The sequence below is a fragment of the Galleria mellonella genome, unplaced genomic scaffold, assembly GCF_026898425.1.
Source record: "Galleria mellonella isolate WM207_F2 unplaced genomic scaffold, CSIRO_AGI_GalMel_v1 utg99, whole genome shotgun sequence".
NCBI lineage: Eukaryota > Metazoa > Arthropoda > Insecta > Lepidoptera > Pyralidae > Galleria > Galleria mellonella.
The window spans coordinates 2,754,726-2,772,508 of NW_026442184.1; the positions used below are offsets into that span (position 1 = coordinate 2,754,726).

Below are 17,783 nucleotides of genomic sequence, written 5' to 3' on the forward strand. Positions count from 1 at the left end.
TGTTTAATTCGTTGCTTAATTAAATTGTAATTACCATGTGTGTTCCGGCGTAGAGTAAGCCACCCATGTCTTTTCCATGGGTGTCGTAAGAACCAACTAAAAGAAGGCGAGGGTTCAGCTATTTGCCAATAGTTGCCACGTTTGACAGACGGGTTGGCAACCACAGTCAGGTTTTGGTGAAGCTTTAAGAGGGACGCTGCTGCCTATCCCCATTAAATTCCTTTAGTCGCTTTTTACGTCACCCACGAGAAACGGAAGAGGTGGCCCATTCTATACCGAGACCGGGCTAAGATCATATAATAAAGAATAAAATAGAATCCAATAAATATTGTTTATAATTTCAGAAATTTAACTATACCCTTTTTCCTCAATCAATGTCGAACTTCTTTAAAAATGTAGTTCTGAGTACAATGATGAATCGAGAGAAGAATAACATTATCAGACCTGACATGATTCATCTGCTAATGGAAGCTAAGAAAGGTTTGCTGTTATTTTCTATTTCTATAATATTTACACTTTTTAATAACCAATCATTACCTTATAATGATAACGAATGTCATACAATCATATCAAGATTCTAAATCAGGATACCCTGTTATGAAGAGCCATGTAACAAATATCCAGAGGGAGACTTTGTACAAAAGTCGCGTGCTTGGGTACGTCTGTCCTATTCGTGTTTCAACCGTAAAGCAATTGTGTTTGCATGGATGTGTTTCAGTTTGAATGGTGGGATATGGCGTGAATTTACAGGGTATAGAGGAATAATACCTGAGTCCTCAGAAATGGCAACGCATGGGGGGTATCATGGGCGAAACGGCGTACTCAGTTGTGTCCATGGTACTACTCATATCTATAGGCGACGGTACTACTTTCCATCAGGTGGGCCGTCAGCTTGTTTGCCATTCTAAGTTGTATAAAAAAAAAAGCACACTCAGAACTTCCAGATGCAAGCTAAATTTCAGAAGTATTTATTTCTTAAATCATTACGGAAAACAGCTAAACAGTCCGGGAACCAAGCCAAAAACGTATATCAGAGCCCGAAAAGATACACGTGGAACATAGGCTAACGATATGTAATGCACGAAATATTTAAAGTGTCCAAATTTTGGGATTTGATACAGGAAAACTAACATACGATGACAAGACCGCAAAAGATGCTGACGCTGGCTTTGCTACTGTAGAAGAATCGGCTGTAGGAAAGAAAGCTGTAAATAGAGGTAATTATAATACTTTATATTATGTACAGGCACGGGGTTACGAATTCAAACACATTATGGCATTTGATGTAAAATGTTCGTCAGTAGATGCAGGTAACTCGGATTTGCTCCTTATGGCAGTCTATGAAGAAGGCCTATATTTAGAAGAAGTGAACAGATAACAGCTGACATAACGATAATAATATATATTTCAACAAAGTTTCTGCATTATTCAGTATTAAAAAAGTTGGAAATGAATCATTATATTTTCTAAGTGGTGCAATAAAGTGTAAAATAAATAAATAAATCGATCATACGTTAACTATCCACTGTAGAACATAGACCTCCTCCTTGGGGCTTTTGCCAGTAGTTGCCACACTTGGCAATCGCAATTAGACTATTTTAAGAAGTACGCTGCTGCCCATCTCTCGACCATCAAATTCCCTTAGTCATCTCTTACGTTACCCACGAGAAAGGAATGGGTGGCCCATTCTAAGCCGAAATCACATAGCAAATCATATTTTCATAGATATTGTATTGACATATTTAAAAAAATAGTTACACTAAATATTGTAGTACCTTTATCATCTCAAGATTATAATTAAGAATAACTTTGTCCAACAGTATGGTCGGACAACGACCTAATCGCACAAGCTTTCTTCGCCGGCTTTGAAACTGTATCTACTGCTATGTCATTCGCTTTGCACGAATTGGCTTTAAATCCTGACATACAAGAGAGACTAGTGCAAGAGATAAAAGAAAATGATTTTAAAAATGATGGCAAATTTGACTACAAGTCAATTCAGAATATGACATACATGGATATGGTAATTTCAGGTAAGAATATTCTCCATAATCTTATAGTGTAGAATATTGTGTATGGATCTAGCGTTTATATTGTAAACTTCTATCTATGAAATCAAAATCTTTAGTACCCCACTCCACCTCCCCTTCTTTTAAAGGGGTTTTCTACCGCGTAAAAAGAATATTTTTCTCAAAAAACATACACATGGAAAAAGGCAAAAAATTTGGAGCCCTTCATCCTGAGTCGATTGTTAAAAGCGGCGTGTTAGTATGAAAGACTGAAAATATTTTGTAATGTTCCGATTCAGGTTTAATGTTTATTTTTTCATATTTATTCTTTTATTTATTTATTAATTTAATAAATCTGGTGAAGCTACCTTAATAATGTTATTACTTATTCAGTATTAATCTTTTGGAAGTATAATTATTATTTCTCAATTCATAGCTTTCATAGTGCAAATCTACTTAAGTAATTTGCTTTATCTCATATAAACAAATTTATCAAATCTTCAAGCTATTTGTCACACTAAAGATCCGGTTATTGAACGTCTATAATTATCTAGTTATCAAATATACTTTAAAAACTCTAACGATGTCAAAATTATCATATCTTATCACATAATCCTATCGTATGATCCACTCTTTTGACGAAAAAATAAATAGCAACATTAAGATACGTCGATAAATGACGATATTTTTGATAGATACAATAGTTTGAAACTTTCTCCATAAACCATCATGACAAGTTTCATTTAGAAGATCCATTTTTAAATAATATAATTTTTTTATGCAACTTAGAATGGCAAACATGCTGACGGCCCACCTGATCGAAAGTGGTAACCGTCGCCTATAGACATGAACAGTACCATGGGCATAACAGAGTATACTGTTTCGCCCATGATACCCCCATGCGTTGTCATTCCTGAGGACTCAGGTTTTATTCCTCTGTACCCTGTAAATTCACTGCCATATCCCACCCTTCAAACCGAAACGCAGCCATGCAAACACAACTGCTTCACTGTAGAAACATGAATAATATAATAATTTCACCTTTTAGTAAATATTAGGAAAATACTAATTTATCCAACTCAGTGAATTGATTGTTTTATTCAGAGGTACTTAGATTATGGCCACCGGCTCCGGCACTTGATAGAAAATGCATCAAGGAGTATAACTTGGGCAAACCTAATAACGAAGCAACGGAAGATTATATTGTAAGTATTAAAAATACTGTATCGCCGTGTGTGTGTTCTATGCCATGTGGTTCAAGCGTAAGTTGAGCCACCGTTTGCTTTCTCGTTGATGTTGTGAGAGGCGACTTAATGGTTGAGGGATAGGCAGCAGCGTCCGTCTTAAAACAGCATCAAAGCCAAACTAAGAATGCCAACTAAACTGCTATAAGGAATGATCCCGTTTCTATGGCAGTCTATAGGGAGGCCTATGTTCAGCAGTCGACAGATAACGGCTAATATATGGTAAAACACTTCAGATTAAACAAAGAACACTTAAAATGCTCAAGACCTATATAGAAGTGGCAAATATATCGAATACGGTAAGTAATTTAAGCACTAACGTCTACAAAACTAAGAGCATCTAAAACATTGCCTTTATTTTATTTATCTTCATAACCACTCGTAAGGTTTAAAATTTTTTGTATTCAAATCTAGTAACCTCACTGCTGTTTTTCTTGCTTTTTAAAGAAGAACTTAGTCATAGATAGGAGCATAATTATTTAATAACAAAAAAAAAACATAAACAAAGCAGGCATATAAGTAAAAATTTATGTTGGTAAGTTAGCAAAATGTTATATAATGAGAAGATAATGAATATTATTTGGTATAATCCAGATGAAGATGACAAAAGTTTAGGCAACTTTTTTATAAGTGTTCCTGTCTTATTCATGTTTCTGCTGTCAAGCATTTGTACTTGCTTGGCTGTATTTGGATTTAAAGCCTCACATGTGTATGTCGATCTTATCTAAAGTCACTGATCATTTACCGCTATATGGGCTGTTAGATTGTTTGATGTCCTAAGAAGTACAAGTAAACTATTCTAAATCTTCCAATAACTACCCACTTGACAACAATAGGAAATTATAAAATCAAATATTTTCATAAACAAATAAAGATTGTGCTCCACAAAAAAAACTGCTTCTATTGTGATAAACCCTGTTATTTTGATCTAAAAACTAAACTATTAAACCGACTTTAACAAAATTTCTATGAGACCAATCTGGAAGTATATCCTTTCAGATAAAACAAGAATTTTCCAAATCGGTTTAGAACTGATAGAGTTATGACGTAAGAAACGTAAAAATTACATCCAAATCGAAAATCTTCTTTTTGATATCCGTTAAAAAGATAACATTTATGTCCAGATACGCAAAGGTGAAAATATTGGGATCCCCACGTGGGCAATACACCGAGATCCTCAGTACTTTGAGGATCCCTTAAAATTCGACCCAGAACGATTCTCTGAAGAAAACAAACACAAAATCAAACCTTTTTCGTACTTGCCATTCGGAGCGGGCCCCAGAAACTGCATTGGTAAGTGATATTCATTTCCTACTTTTTTTTTTATTTTAACAATAGAAGTCATGGTATTTTTTGTATGGATCGCTCAAAATATTGTGTCCTTTTTAGACCTATGGTTTTTGAAGAAAAATGTTCATTTCCACTGATAGAACACTCCTCGAAAACGATGTTAATAATTATGAATGATCCAGGACATTAATTTGTATATTTCAATCATGTTTTCATTCGCCAGGTTCAAGATTCGCTCTATGTGAAGTGAAAATACTATTGTACCAACTACTACTAAATTTTGAAGTGGCTCCGTGTGAGAAAACATGTATACCAACAAAGATCGAGAACAAAACTTTATCTGTTCGTATCAAAGGAGGCCATTGGATACGATTAAAAATTAGAACTTAGCCATATTTTAAATGTTTACAATTAAATATTTATATATTTTTTTATTATCATTCGTAAAAAAATATATATTATATACCCTTAAAAGATGGGGCAGTATTCAGAAAAAGATTTAAAATAAATGTCGCAATATACATAAGTACCGATTGTTTTATTTTTCCTCTATTTAATAACTACTTATTTCTCTTTTTGTCCAAAGAGAAATAAGGTATCTATCTTTTTTGACTGGTAAAGAACACCGTCCGGTGTTAAGTCCGTTAAATGTACATAGAATTTTACTGTTTATTAAAGATTCAATAAATAAATAAATAAGTCAATATTTACTCTAGCCTAAAAATTGTTTAAATTCCGGCGAAATTTTAATTTCAAATTCTTACAATTTATCCCTTTTGAAATAAAAAAATTATAGTCATTGAAATTACACTTCTAACTTATTGCATGTTTATAAAAGATAGTAGATAGTCTATATTGTTCTTAGGTTGCGATTTGTGTCTCAACTCTAAATGATGCATCATCAGGCAATTGATAAATCGCTGTTTGGAGTCTACGTAGCGTTGACTGTTCGCCAGCCAGTTTGCTAGTTTTCACACATATACTAATAGTAGCGGAATTAAACAAAATAATTCTAATCAACTAGCCAATGATATAGACTTCTGTAAAATAACATTTAATTCAGTAAAAGTCAGTAAAGCCATTATAAAGTTTTAGTTTTACAAAAAAAACTCTTTTAATAGTATCCTAAAAGAGGATCACCCTCTTTATAGATAGATAAATAGATACTCTTTATTGTTTCCTTCAAAAGATTACAATAGTAAACTTATTATAAATATAAACAATTACAAGAGATGATCACAATGAGAAAACAATGGGCGACCTTATCGCTAAAAGCAATATCTTTCGGGCAATCTTTGGATAGAGAGGAGTAATTATAAACAATTTGATCGATGGCACGATATTTTTTTGTACTCATTAATTTTGTTTCATTTATTCGTAATGAAGTTAGCTATATATATCTAATACAAAAGTTGACAATCCCTGGTCTAATAAGTCACCTTGGTTCTTGTTTACGACAGTACGCAGTGTTGTTCGTACTGTAACGATCGTCAGACAGCGTAACACACTTGATTACTTGATTGTTATTTGTGTTAGTGAATTGACAATAATTACTATAAAAATATAATAAATAAATAATATTCTTGGTCTCCAGTGAGTATTATCAACTTCGCATCCCAATACTTCTAATTATCTTTATTTCAGCCTTTAGCTGTCCACTGTTGAACATAAGATTAAGGGAGCGTTAGAGGGTTTGTTTATTTTTTTTTTGATGGGTGGAAATGGTATGGTAGCCCCGCCTGCGCTAACGGGATACGCTGGCGGAGCACCAGTGAAGGGTGATAGATGAGAATGAAAACAGGCCAGTTAGCCCATCATGATGAATTCATCAGGAATTAACCGTGATAGTTTCCAAGCGGAACCGCGAGGAGGTCGACCTGGTTGGGTATATTGCTTCCAATCGGATTCTTAGTCTCCATTACTAACAATCCCTTTTTCCCTTGGTGTTAGAGGGTTTTGTTAGTAGTTTCCACACACGGGAAAGAAAGGAGTGGCCTATTTACTTAAGTAAATAAGTAAATACTTATATAAATAGATACTTAAATAAGTATTTACTTACACTTTATTGCGCCACTAATAAATACAGTAAATTTTAATAAGTAGTGACACAAAAGGCGGGCTTTTCGCTAAGCAATCTCTTCCAGACAACCTTGTACAGGACATTGAAAAAAAACAAGGATTTTTTTTTTTATCTATGTCTTCATTTGGGAAAATCTATTACAAGGAGTAATATGGGCTATTTTATTTAATAAACAAATAGCTATATTTTATCTTTGTGTGTGATAAGAAAAAATTTAAAACCTCAACAAATTACAGCCTCTATATGTTAGAAAATGCAAGAGCCGCATGACTGCCTTCTGAAACTGAACTTCCGTCGCGGATCATTCATGGCCATCCATTTAATAGCATATAATTTACTACACAGCCAAATACTCGTGTTTCAACCGTGAAGCAGTTGTGTTTGCATGGCTGTGTTTCGGTTTAAAGGGTGGGATATGGCGTAAATTTACTGGGTACAGAGGAATCACATCTGAGTCCTTAGGAATGAACGAATGGGGAGTATCATGGGCGAAACAGTATACTCTGTTATGTCCATTGTACTGCTCATGTCTATAGGCGACGGCTACCATTTTCCATCAGGTGGGTCGTCAGCTTGTTTGCCATTCTAAGTTGTATAAAAAAAATCGAGTTTAAAAAACGGGTCAACTTTTTGTCAGCTAACTGTCAAACTAGCTGACTCGTTTTTCTAACAGTTTCTATATACTTACACATACATTCCATCTTGACATATTATTTAATAAATAAAATAGGTTATTACGGTTTAAAAAGATCTAGAAATTATAAGACAAAATAAATATGGAAGTTATAATATATATCTCCTTACTTTCGGGGCACTTCCCTCGATAATAAGTCGAGTCTGGGGATTCTTGGCGTCGATATATCTAGCGACGTCCAGTTTTGCGGTCATCTGGAGGAAAAAGCTAAGATAGCTTCCAAAAAGTTGGGGGTGCTCAATAGGGTGAGACGGTATTTCACGCCAGAAAACCGCCTGAAACTATATAAAGCTCAAGTGAGGCCACACATGAAATACTGTTCTCACCTGTGGGCAGGAGCGCCACAGTACCAACTCCTTCCGTTAGACCACATTCAAAGTCGGGCAGCTCGAATTGTTGACGATCGGCGTCTTACTGTCCGGCTCGACCCACTGGAACTGCGTAGAGATGTTGCATCTCTGTGCATTTTCTACCGAATTTATCATGGGGAGTGCTCTGAAAAATTGTTCGGATTGATACCTGCTGCAGATTTTCACCATCGTACAACCCGCCATAAACTAAAATTTCATCCCAACCATCTGGACAAGTGGCGGTCCTCCACCGTGCGTTTTTCAAGGCACTTTCTCCCACGCACAACCACTCTTTGGAATCAACTTCCAGCAGCAGTATTTCCGAACCGATATGACAACATAACCTTCAAGAAAAGAGCATATTTCTTTTTAAAAGGCCGGCAGCACACCTGCAATGCCGTAGGTGTTGTGGGTGATCATGGGCGGCGGTAGTCACTTACCATCAGGTGAGCCGCATGCTCGTTTGCCCCCTGTGTTGTAAAAAAAAAAAAAATTAATCGCTCGTAACTATTTATCACGCAAAATTGTATGAAAAAATTGACCCACTTTTCTCGAAGCATTTTTATGGAGACACTCTATCTATATAATCTAAGGATACATGCTACTCAGTGTCTGCTCTGGCGTAGAAGCAAAATTGCATTTTGTTTAACGAACAAAATTGACACAATGAATTCTTAAATTGAGGTACTTCGGCTCGATGACCTTGGCCACAGATGACATAATACCCGCTATAATGTACTTGGCCTTAAGTCATCAAAGTAGTGCGCAGTTATGTGTAAATGAACTCACTGAGATAAATAGGTGATAAAGTAAACATTGACCCTTTAACGGTCATATTTTATTGTGAATTAGTATATCTGTCTACATTTAATCAATATAAATGAATATAAACTTAATAATTTAAGATTGTGTCCCACAAAAAAAAACTACTTATAATTGAGCCATTTGTTAAGCAAAACCATAATTTAAAAATTAATCTGAATGTATATCTTTTGAGATGAAAGAAAAGTTTTCTATATCGATTTATAACTAAGGAAGGTATGAGATATCAATAAAAAAAAAATTAAACCATCTATACTTTATGTCCGTTTTTTATGGGTGAAAATGGTATGGTAACGGTAACTCCGCCTGCGCTAATGGGATACGCTGGCGGAGCACCAGTGAAGGGCGATAGATGAGAATGAAAACAGGCCAGTTAGCCCATCATGATAAATTCATCAGGAATTAACCATGATAGTTTCCAGGGGGCAATCTTCCATTGCTAGTGATTCTCAGTCTCCATTCTTAACAATCCCTTTCCCCCACTTTATGCCGGTTAAAATAGAAAAAATGATCCGAATGTATTCTATTTTCTTATATATGTCATACGATTTTTCCTCCAAATCTACAATCGACTGGGTTTACGTATATCTAATCTGGTTCTATTGTTATTTTATTGAAATTTAAATATTTTTTTTTTTGGAATTCAAATGATTTGGAGAAATAAAATAGACACCACTTCTGGAAACAAATAAAATATATGACAACCTCCATGGTACAATAGTGGACACTTTGCTTTACGTAAATGAAGTCCCCGGGTTCGATTCCTGGTCGGGTCAATTTAGAAAGCGAACATTTCTGAATTAACTCGGATCTGAGTGTTTTGGGTTCTACCCCTGGGGGTTACCATATGGATGTTAGTTAGCTGGTTCATCATAACAATGGATATACTTAACTTATTATTTTTACGAGTTACAAAATATCGCTGTATGATCCTAGCATTGAATGGGTCACACCTTCCTTTCCCGTATCGTAAGAGATGACTAAGGTAACCAATGATCAAGGGATGGGCAGCAGCGTCCCTCGTAAAACATCACCAAAGCCATACTGCGGTTGCCAACCTGCCTGCCAAGCTTGACGACTACTGCTCAAACCCTCCATGGAGGAGGTCTACATTTAGTAGTGGACAATTAACGGCTATATCATCATCATTTACTTTACGCAGTCCAGGAGGACTTCCCACTGGATGGAGTGACAACCTCAAATACATTGCAGGGAGTCGATGGCTACAGGTGGCTCAGGACCGTTCCTTATGGCAGTCTATAAAGGAGGACTAAGTTCAGCAGTGGAAAGATAACAGCCGATATGATGATGATGATGATGATGATGATGATCTATACGTATACCATAAATAGAATATTAATATCTAACAATTTATTTACAATTAGGTTATGTTGTTCCTGATTTGGTTCGTGATGGCTGTCGCAGCGTTGGTGCTTTACTTTCGTCAAATACACTCCAGATACTCCAAACATGATATAAAGCATTTGAAAACCAGCGAGAGCCTGAGAAGCATGGCTAAACTTATTCTGAGGATCAATCACTTCACGGATGATCTTCAAAGATTCTACGACAACTTTCCTGATGAAAGGTTAACGAGCTAGCTAGCTTGATCAGTTAATTAATAGTTTTTCAGATACAAAAAGGGGAATAATGGAATTTTTATTTTAATAATCAATTTAATTTTTTTTTTATTTATATAATTTAATGTAGAATTAGTTAATGTTCTGTTAATTGATTCCGTTAACTAATAATCTTAGGTTATATAGATAGAGCGTTCAGTCTCAAAAACGGATCAACTTTTTGTCAGCTAATTGTCAAATTAGCTGACTCATATTTTTTATCAATGTTATATATACTTACGCATACAATGTATCTTGATGTATCTATATTTAATTATTTAATAAATAAAACAAGCATTTACGCATTAAAAAGATGTAGAAATTATAAGACAAAATAAATATACAAGTTGTAAAGGTTGTACTCATAACTATTAATTACGCAAAATTGTATGAAAAAGTTGACCCGCTTTTCTCTAAGCATTAGTATGGAGACACTATCTATATAATCTAAGTTCGTAATATACAAATCGCTACAAATCTTTGTTAAGAACTAAAACAAGTTACACCGCCGTTTTTATCCTCGCTTTTATTACTATTATATACGTTATTTATACCATTAGCAATGAATCATTGTACATCGCCGTAATGTATAGATGAAGCATCCAACAATACACGTCCAGATTTTGTTCGATTATTTGCCGCAGGATCCTTCTAGCATCAACACATGTTTGCATACCGCGTACACTAATAACTTTTTCAAATACTAGTTTTAATATATCATATATTTCATCTTTAGGTTTATAGGAAGTTACGAATTTCTAACACCCAAAATAATGATAAAAGATCTTGATTTGGTAAAGAGAATCACTATTAAAGACTTTGAGTATTTCTTAGATCACCGAGTGTTCATAGACGAAAAATTAGATCCATTCTTTGGAAGAAATTTATTTTCATTGAAAGGTTTGTAAATTTGTTAACAATTATTCAATTAGGTGTCCTTTTGCGAGAATCTATATCAATGATTGCTTCGTTGAAATTATTATTTTATTCTGCTACTTTTAATCTGATAATACCAATATTTGATACAGAGGACTGACGACTAATTGTCAAGGTAACCTATAGATTGCTAACTAAAAAGGAAGGAAAAACAACATGCAGTTTAGAAAAGGAATTCCTATTTTAATTTAAATTTAGAATTTTATAATAACTATAATTCTATAATCGGGACTTTTTTAGGCCAAGAATGGAAAGATATGCGATCAACCTTAAGTCCAGCGTTTACCAGTTCAAAAATACGATTGATGGTTCCATTTATGGTCGAAGTTGGAGATCAAATGATACAAGCTCTTAAAGCTAAGATCAAAGATTCAGATGGTAATTACTTAAAAGATTAAAAGATTACTTATAAGATTTTCTCTAGTCTCTGATTTTAAAGTCATTCTTTCCCGATTTAGTTGATTACATCGATATTGAGAGCAAAGATTTGGCGACTAAATATGCCAATGACGTCATCGCCTCTTGTGCATTTGGGCTTAAAGTAAACTCGCACATCGATGAAGATAACGAATTTTATCAGAAGGGAAGAGAGGCTACAAATTTAAAATATACTCAAATGCTTAGATTTTTCTGTTTCATCTGCTTTCCAAAACTTATGGCGGTAAGTATTCTTAGATGTTTAAAAAAATATAATACAGTCGTGCCATTCAGAATATTCTTTCCTTAAAAGCCTTATTGACATGATCGATATTATAAATGGCGGAAAAAGATTAAAATATAAAGTGGCCAATGTTAACATTTCTTTATTGTAAATAACTCAGTTAGGATTTCATATCCTAAAAACTGATCTTGTAAATGGATTTTAATAAACTCTAGCCAAAGCTGCCCAAGCTATATGGAATATCATAAGCTAATAGTAATCAAACCATGATTATAAATTTAAATATTATATTTTCAGAAACTAAAATTTACATTGTTCACTGAGAAAATGACCAGCTTTTTTAAGAATCTGGTTCTGAATACGATGAGAAATCGGGAGGAGCATAACATCATCAGACCAGATATGATACATCTTTTAATGGAAGCTAAAAAGGGTATTACTATTTCACAAATGTATTTATTTAAATATTGGCGTTTTTTTTTTGTTCATAAACAATTTTGCTTTAATTATATACCGACTAAGTTTTAATTTTTATAAGTAAAACAAAAATATTAGTTTCAAGTATATATAAACGATGCAGACTCTTATTTTAGCGAATTATTGTTACTAATTCTTTAAGCGACTTTTACGTTAATAATATCCCATTACACATTACATAGTTATGAGCTTGATATGTTTTTTAAATTATTTTATTATTATAAATTATTAATATTTATTTTGTAATTTCAATCACTATATGTTTAATTATTCCATTTTATTTGTTTTGTAAGTTTTTTTATTGGTATTTTATATAAATTTTAAATGACGTAATAATTATGTAAAGCTGCCCATTTATAGCCACTTTTTAATTAAATTCATTGTTTACAGGAAAACTAAAATATGATGACAAGACCGCACAGGACACGGATGCTGGATTCGCTACCGTTGAAGAGTCATCGGTCGGAAAGAAAGTTATAGATAGAGGTAACGAACTCTCGAGCAACGTTATTGACTGATATTTTAAAAAGGAGATTGATCATTTTCGTCTCTGTCCAATATTACTACTCTTTACAATGTTTAAAATTTTGTGAGAACTCTTTCAGAGATGCTTTCTCCCACGAACACTCAGGTTATGGAATGAGCTCCCTGCCGAGGTTTTCCCAAGAGACTACAGCATGGGGTTCTTCAAAAGGGGAGTAAAGAGGTTTCTTCAGGGTCGGCAACGCGCGCGTAATACCTCTGGTATTGCAGGCGTTCATAGGCTACGGTAACCGCTTACCATCAGGTGGGCCGTATGCTTGTTTGCCACCTCAGTGATATAAAAAAAAAAGAAGACAACTTTTTAGTTGTTTAGAAACTTTTTAGTAAGTTATTAACTAAAAGTATATTTTACAAGTAAAATTATTAGTTTGGTATGGGACTTATTACTATTATAAAAATTATCACACAAATGATAGGTACATAGTGATTTATCAAAGGATCAAACTGAGCACTCACTCACCATCTGTAGTCACTTTAACTTAAGAATTCTTAACAACAGAGTAAATTTATATACGTACGTTTATACATATAATTATAATTAAAACTTAAAGCTATACATATTTTTTTTAATGGATGATAATGAAATGGTAACCCCGCCTGCGCTAACGGTATACGCTGGCGGGACACCAGTGAGGGGTGATAGGTGAGAACGAAAAGGGAGGTCAGTTGGCCCATCGTGAAAAATACACTTAGAATTCAGCATTATGGTTTCCAGGGGGAACCACGTGGAGGTCGACCTGACAGAGTATATTGCTAGACAGATTACATTCACGATTCTTTTTTAAAGTATTGCTAATATACCGATGCAGATTATCAGGAGAAAAAATTGTATTTAGACAGATAGTGGAGTTGCTTCTTAGACACCCATCTATTAAGTTATCAGTAAAATTAAAACAATTTGATACCGCAGCGAAATTTTCAATCTTAAAACCATTATATTAATATTCTAAATAAGAAATTTTGTAAGGTTGGATAGATGTTACTCTTTCACGTAAAAATCACTTAACGGATTTGAGAGTTTGATACACAGGTCCTATTTATTATAGCACAATGGATATTTTATGTACTTACTGGTTCACGCGGTCGAAGTCACGTGATACAGCTAGTTTTTAAGTCAATGTTATTATTAATTTAATTTATAACAGTCTATGAAGCAGTAATTTCACGAAATTACTAAATCACTATGGCAGTGAGTTTACAGGGTACTACAGAGGTATAAACACCTTAGTCCTCAGGTATGGCAACGCACGAGGGGTATTATGGGCAAAACAATATACTCTGATATGTCTATGGTACTGTTTATGTCTATAGACGCCGGTTATCACTTTTCATCAGGTGGGCAGTCATCTTGTTGCAACTTAAAATATGTTGCATAAAAAAATCACTATCTTAGGTTTTTTTTTTTTGTTGGATGGATTGGTAGCTGCGCCTGCGCTAACGGAATACGCTGGCAGAACACCAGTGAAGGGTGATAGATGAGAATAAAAACAGGCCAGTTAGCCCATCATGATGAATTCGTGAGGAATTAACCGTGATAGTTTAGGGGGAACCGCGTGGAGGTCGACCTGGATAGGTATATTGCTAGCAATGAGATTTTTAATTTCCATTACTAGCAATCCCTTTCCCTCTATGTTAGGTTATTAAGTAGGTTCATAGAACTGACACCTCAAATCGACCCCACTGTCTCTCAAATTACCTGGTATTTAATTTTCTACAGTCTGGTCGGACAGTGATTTAATAGCACAAGCAATTTTATTCTTCCTTGCCGGCTTCGAGACTGTATCATCAGCTATGGCGTTCGCTCTGCACGAGTTGGCAATCAACCCTGATGTACAAGAGAAACTTGTGCAGGAGATCAAAGAGAATGAGATAAAAAATGGCGGCAAGTTTGATTACAATTCGATTCAAAACATGAAATACATGGACATGGTAGTTTCAGGTGAGGATATGCATTTGATTTGTATCGGTGAGAAAACATGATTTCATAAAAATAAATTCATCATCAACATCATCATATCATCATATCACTGATGAATATAAATCAAAATCAAATCAAATCATATTTATTCTATTATTGAGTATGAAATATTTATTGAGTATGACAGCAAGCAGGCTGCACTGTGTGTACGTTAATCGCTGCTGCGCAATTTCCAATGGAATTGTGCAGCGGTGATTATCTATACAGATATATAATGCTTAATATATTGTATGTGTGTATGTGTGTGTATGTGTATTTTGTATGTAAATTTAGTAACATTATTTTTAAGAATATTGTTACTAATAAATATTTAATGGACCAAAAAGTTTGAAATAAAAAAAATACTATTATTATTATTATTCGCTTGCTACATGATACATGGTATAATAAGAAGTTACATATACAGGTACATAACATGCAGCACCCCGCACAGGTATGCAAATGTTAAACTGTATTTATGTTTATGTATTTTATTTATATTATATATGTATGTTTATGTATTGTAATCTTATTTTTATATTTAGAATATTTTGCATTTTGTTTGATTCCTTTTATGTATTTACTGTGTCTGACTTGCGCCATCTACCTTCCTCTCTTTACTTATCCATTCTTTATGCCAGGTTGTCTGTAAGAGATTGCTTCTAGCGATAAGGCCGCCTTTTGTATGTGCACATTCTGTATAAATACTCCTTGTATACATCTCTATTGTGCGCAATAAAGAGTTTATTATTATTATTAGTCTACATTATATTACAATTATAAAGACCAAACATTTTCCAAATTGCAATATTCTTTATGTCAAATTATTATATATTATAACTAGCTGACTCGGCAGACGTTGTTTTACCATGTACATTATTTTTAGAACTATACATGAAAATTTATCGTATTAGAATTATTATATACGATTGGCATCTTGCAGCCCTATTGCGGAATATAAAAATCGCACTTAAAAAACAGGGGTTGATCGTAAAAGGGTGAAAATTTGAAGTTGTATGTATTTTTCAATGCTAAATCATATTTAAATAAAAATAAAAAATTTTGTCAAAAAGAAAAAATTTTTAGGGGTGAGTCACCCTTATCATTGAGGGGTATAAAAAATAGATGTTGCCCGATTCTCAGACCTACCGAATATGCACACAAAATGTCATGAAAATCGGTAAAGCCGTTTCGGAGGAGTTTGGTGACAAACACTATGACACAAGAATTTTATATATAAGATGGTTTATATTTTAAGTAATTTTTATAATACGTTACATCTTTTATTATATTTTTTGTCATTTAAATATTCAATAACTGTGTAATAGCATTTTTCTTAGAGATTGTGAAATAACTTTGATTTAAATCTTTCTATCGGAAGATTCTTTATTTCTAAAGGTAACTTATTGTATACCCGTATTGCCATTGGATAACAGCTGTCACTATATAATGTTGTTGACATTGCGGGCAACACCAGTTTATCTGGGAATCTTCTACGATAGTAATCAATTACGTTACAGTTAATTTCAAATAAATATTGGTGCGTTTTTACAAATATACATAATTCATATATATACATACTAGGCACTGGTAATATTTTTAATGTGATATAAGGTTCCCCCTTGGGGAATTTACCAGTAGTTGCCACGCTTAGTAGGTGGATTGGCAACCGCAGTCAGGCCTTAGAGATGTCTTAATAAGGACGCTGCTGTCCATCCCTCGCGTTTCCTTAGTCGGCTCTTACGACACCCACAGGAAAGGAGGAGGTGGTCTATTCTATGGCGGAACTACATAGTCAATATTTATAACAAACAAATAATAACATATAACAGATAATATATATGTTTTTTTTTTTTTCAGAGGTACTACGATTATGGCCACCAGCTATTGCCACGGATAGAATATGCAACAAGGATTATAACTTGGGCAAGGCTAATAACAAATCGACTGAGGATTACATTGTAAATAAATATTAATACATCTTTTCTAAGTTGTATAAAAAAAAAATTAACAGAGGTTTAGGTAGTGAACTAAAATGTTACTCATGCAATAAGATTCTTATTACGCTATAACTGAAAGTTTGAATTTCAATAGCATAAAAATAGTTCGAAATTACAGTATAAAGTAGCAAAAATTCTTTACTATTTTTTTTTTTTGTGATTGTATTATATAAATAATTACGTACGACGAAATTTAACATATAACAAGACAAATTAAACGCAGTTTCCTCAAAACGTTTTGTATTGCAGATACGAAAAGGTGAAGGTGTCACAATTCCGACGTGGACTATCCACCGGGACCCTAAGTTCTTCCCCAATCCCACGAAGTTCGACCCTGAACGCTTCTCCGAAGAAAACAAACGCAATATCCATCCTTTCTCATACATGCCTTTCGGATTGGGACCCAGAAATTGTATTGGTGAGTTACCAAATTTTGTCTTTTCTTAAATAAGTTTGAACAGAAAGACGCATTTTGTTATAATTTATTTTAATAGAACTTCAGGAATTACTTTACTTAATTAAGAATGGCAAACAACGGTAGAAACGCGAATGGGACAAAAGTACCCAAGCAATCGACTTTTGTACAAAGTCTCCCTCTAATGTCCTTTGTTCTAAATAAAAATATATTGTATTACAAATTCTCTTTAATGCATTAAAACATAAACTACCAGTATCATGTAAATAGAATAAAATACTTACAGGTTCTAGATTCGCTCTGTGCGAGGTGAAAGTAATGTTGTATCAACTGCTACAACATATGAAGGTGACGCCGTGTGAAAAAACATGTATACCGACCAAGCTCAGCACCGAGTCGTTCAACGTTCGCATAAAAGGAGGCCACTGGATACGACTGAAGATTAGATCATAATGGAAGACTGAAGAAAATATAAATAATAATAAAAAAAAAAATTCAATTTCAAATTCAAGGTTCAATATGTTACATCATAACGAAAATTTATAATAACTTTATTAAAATTGTATTCAATATAAAATATTGATACTATAATATAATATAATGATACTTATATTACAATTCATTTAACATAAATATATGATTTTTATCTAAAAGTGTTTATTTTCTCTCTCTCTGTCTCTATAATG

At 33.7% G+C, this 17,783-nt stretch overlaps 2 protein-coding genes across 3 annotated transcripts in view; both read left to right on the plus strand.

Moving 5' to 3' along the window:
• LOC113513897 (uncharacterized) overlaps positions 1-5,069 on the plus strand; it is a 31,809-nt gene extending 26,740 nt beyond the window's left edge. The window contains exons 16-21 of the mRNA XM_031912816.2: positions 345-480; positions 1,122-1,217; positions 1,821-2,033; positions 3,114-3,214; positions 4,378-4,546; positions 4,767-5,069. Of these exons, the coding sequence (XP_031768676.2) occupies positions 345-480; positions 1,122-1,217; positions 1,821-2,033; positions 3,114-3,214; positions 4,378-4,546; positions 4,767-4,933 (882 nt within the window). The 3' untranslated portion in view covers positions 4,934-5,069. The remainder of the gene's footprint in view (positions 1-344; positions 481-1,121; positions 1,218-1,820; positions 2,034-3,113; positions 3,215-4,377; positions 4,547-4,766) is intronic.
• Positions 5,070-5,990: 921 nt separating this feature from the next.
• Positions 5,991-17,750, plus strand: LOC113512748 (probable cytochrome P450 9f2). 2 transcript variants are annotated; one of them, XM_052902991.1, is made up of 11 exons: positions 5,991-6,136; positions 9,875-10,077; positions 10,845-11,008; positions 11,285-11,422; positions 11,503-11,705; positions 12,003-12,138; positions 12,573-12,668; positions 14,443-14,664; positions 16,543-16,643; positions 16,932-17,100; positions 17,384-17,750. In XM_052902991.1, exons 2-11 carry the CDS (start codon positions 9,878-9,880, stop codon positions 17,548-17,550), a joined length of 1,596 nt encoding a protein of 531 aa, XP_052758951.1. In that variant the 5' UTR covers positions 5,991-6,136; positions 9,875-9,877; the 3' UTR covers positions 17,551-17,750. The 2 variants fall into 2 exon arrangements, with proteins under 2 accessions (XP_052758951.1, XP_052758952.1); XM_052902992.1 differs by lacking the exons at positions 5,991-6,136; positions 10,845-11,008 and having other exon boundaries at positions 9,897-10,077.
• The last annotated feature ends 33 nt before the right edge of the window (positions 17,751-17,783 follow it).

What these genes read in the sequence shown, in the direction of transcription:
- LOC113512748 (XM_052902991.1), top strand. Translation starts at nt 9,878, where the DNA reads ATGTTGTTCCTGATTTGGTTCGTGATGGCTGTCGCAGCGTTGGTGCTT. An exon ending in TTTAATGGAAGCTAAAAAGG is followed by an intron (nt 12,139 to 12,572) that starts GTATTACTATTT and finishes CATTGTTTACAG; the next exon opens with GAAAACTAAAATATGATGAC. An exon ending in AATCGACTGAGGATTACATT is followed by an intron (nt 16,644 to 16,931) that starts GTAAATAAATAT and finishes TTTGTATTGCAG; the next exon opens with ATACGAAAAGGTGAAGGTGT.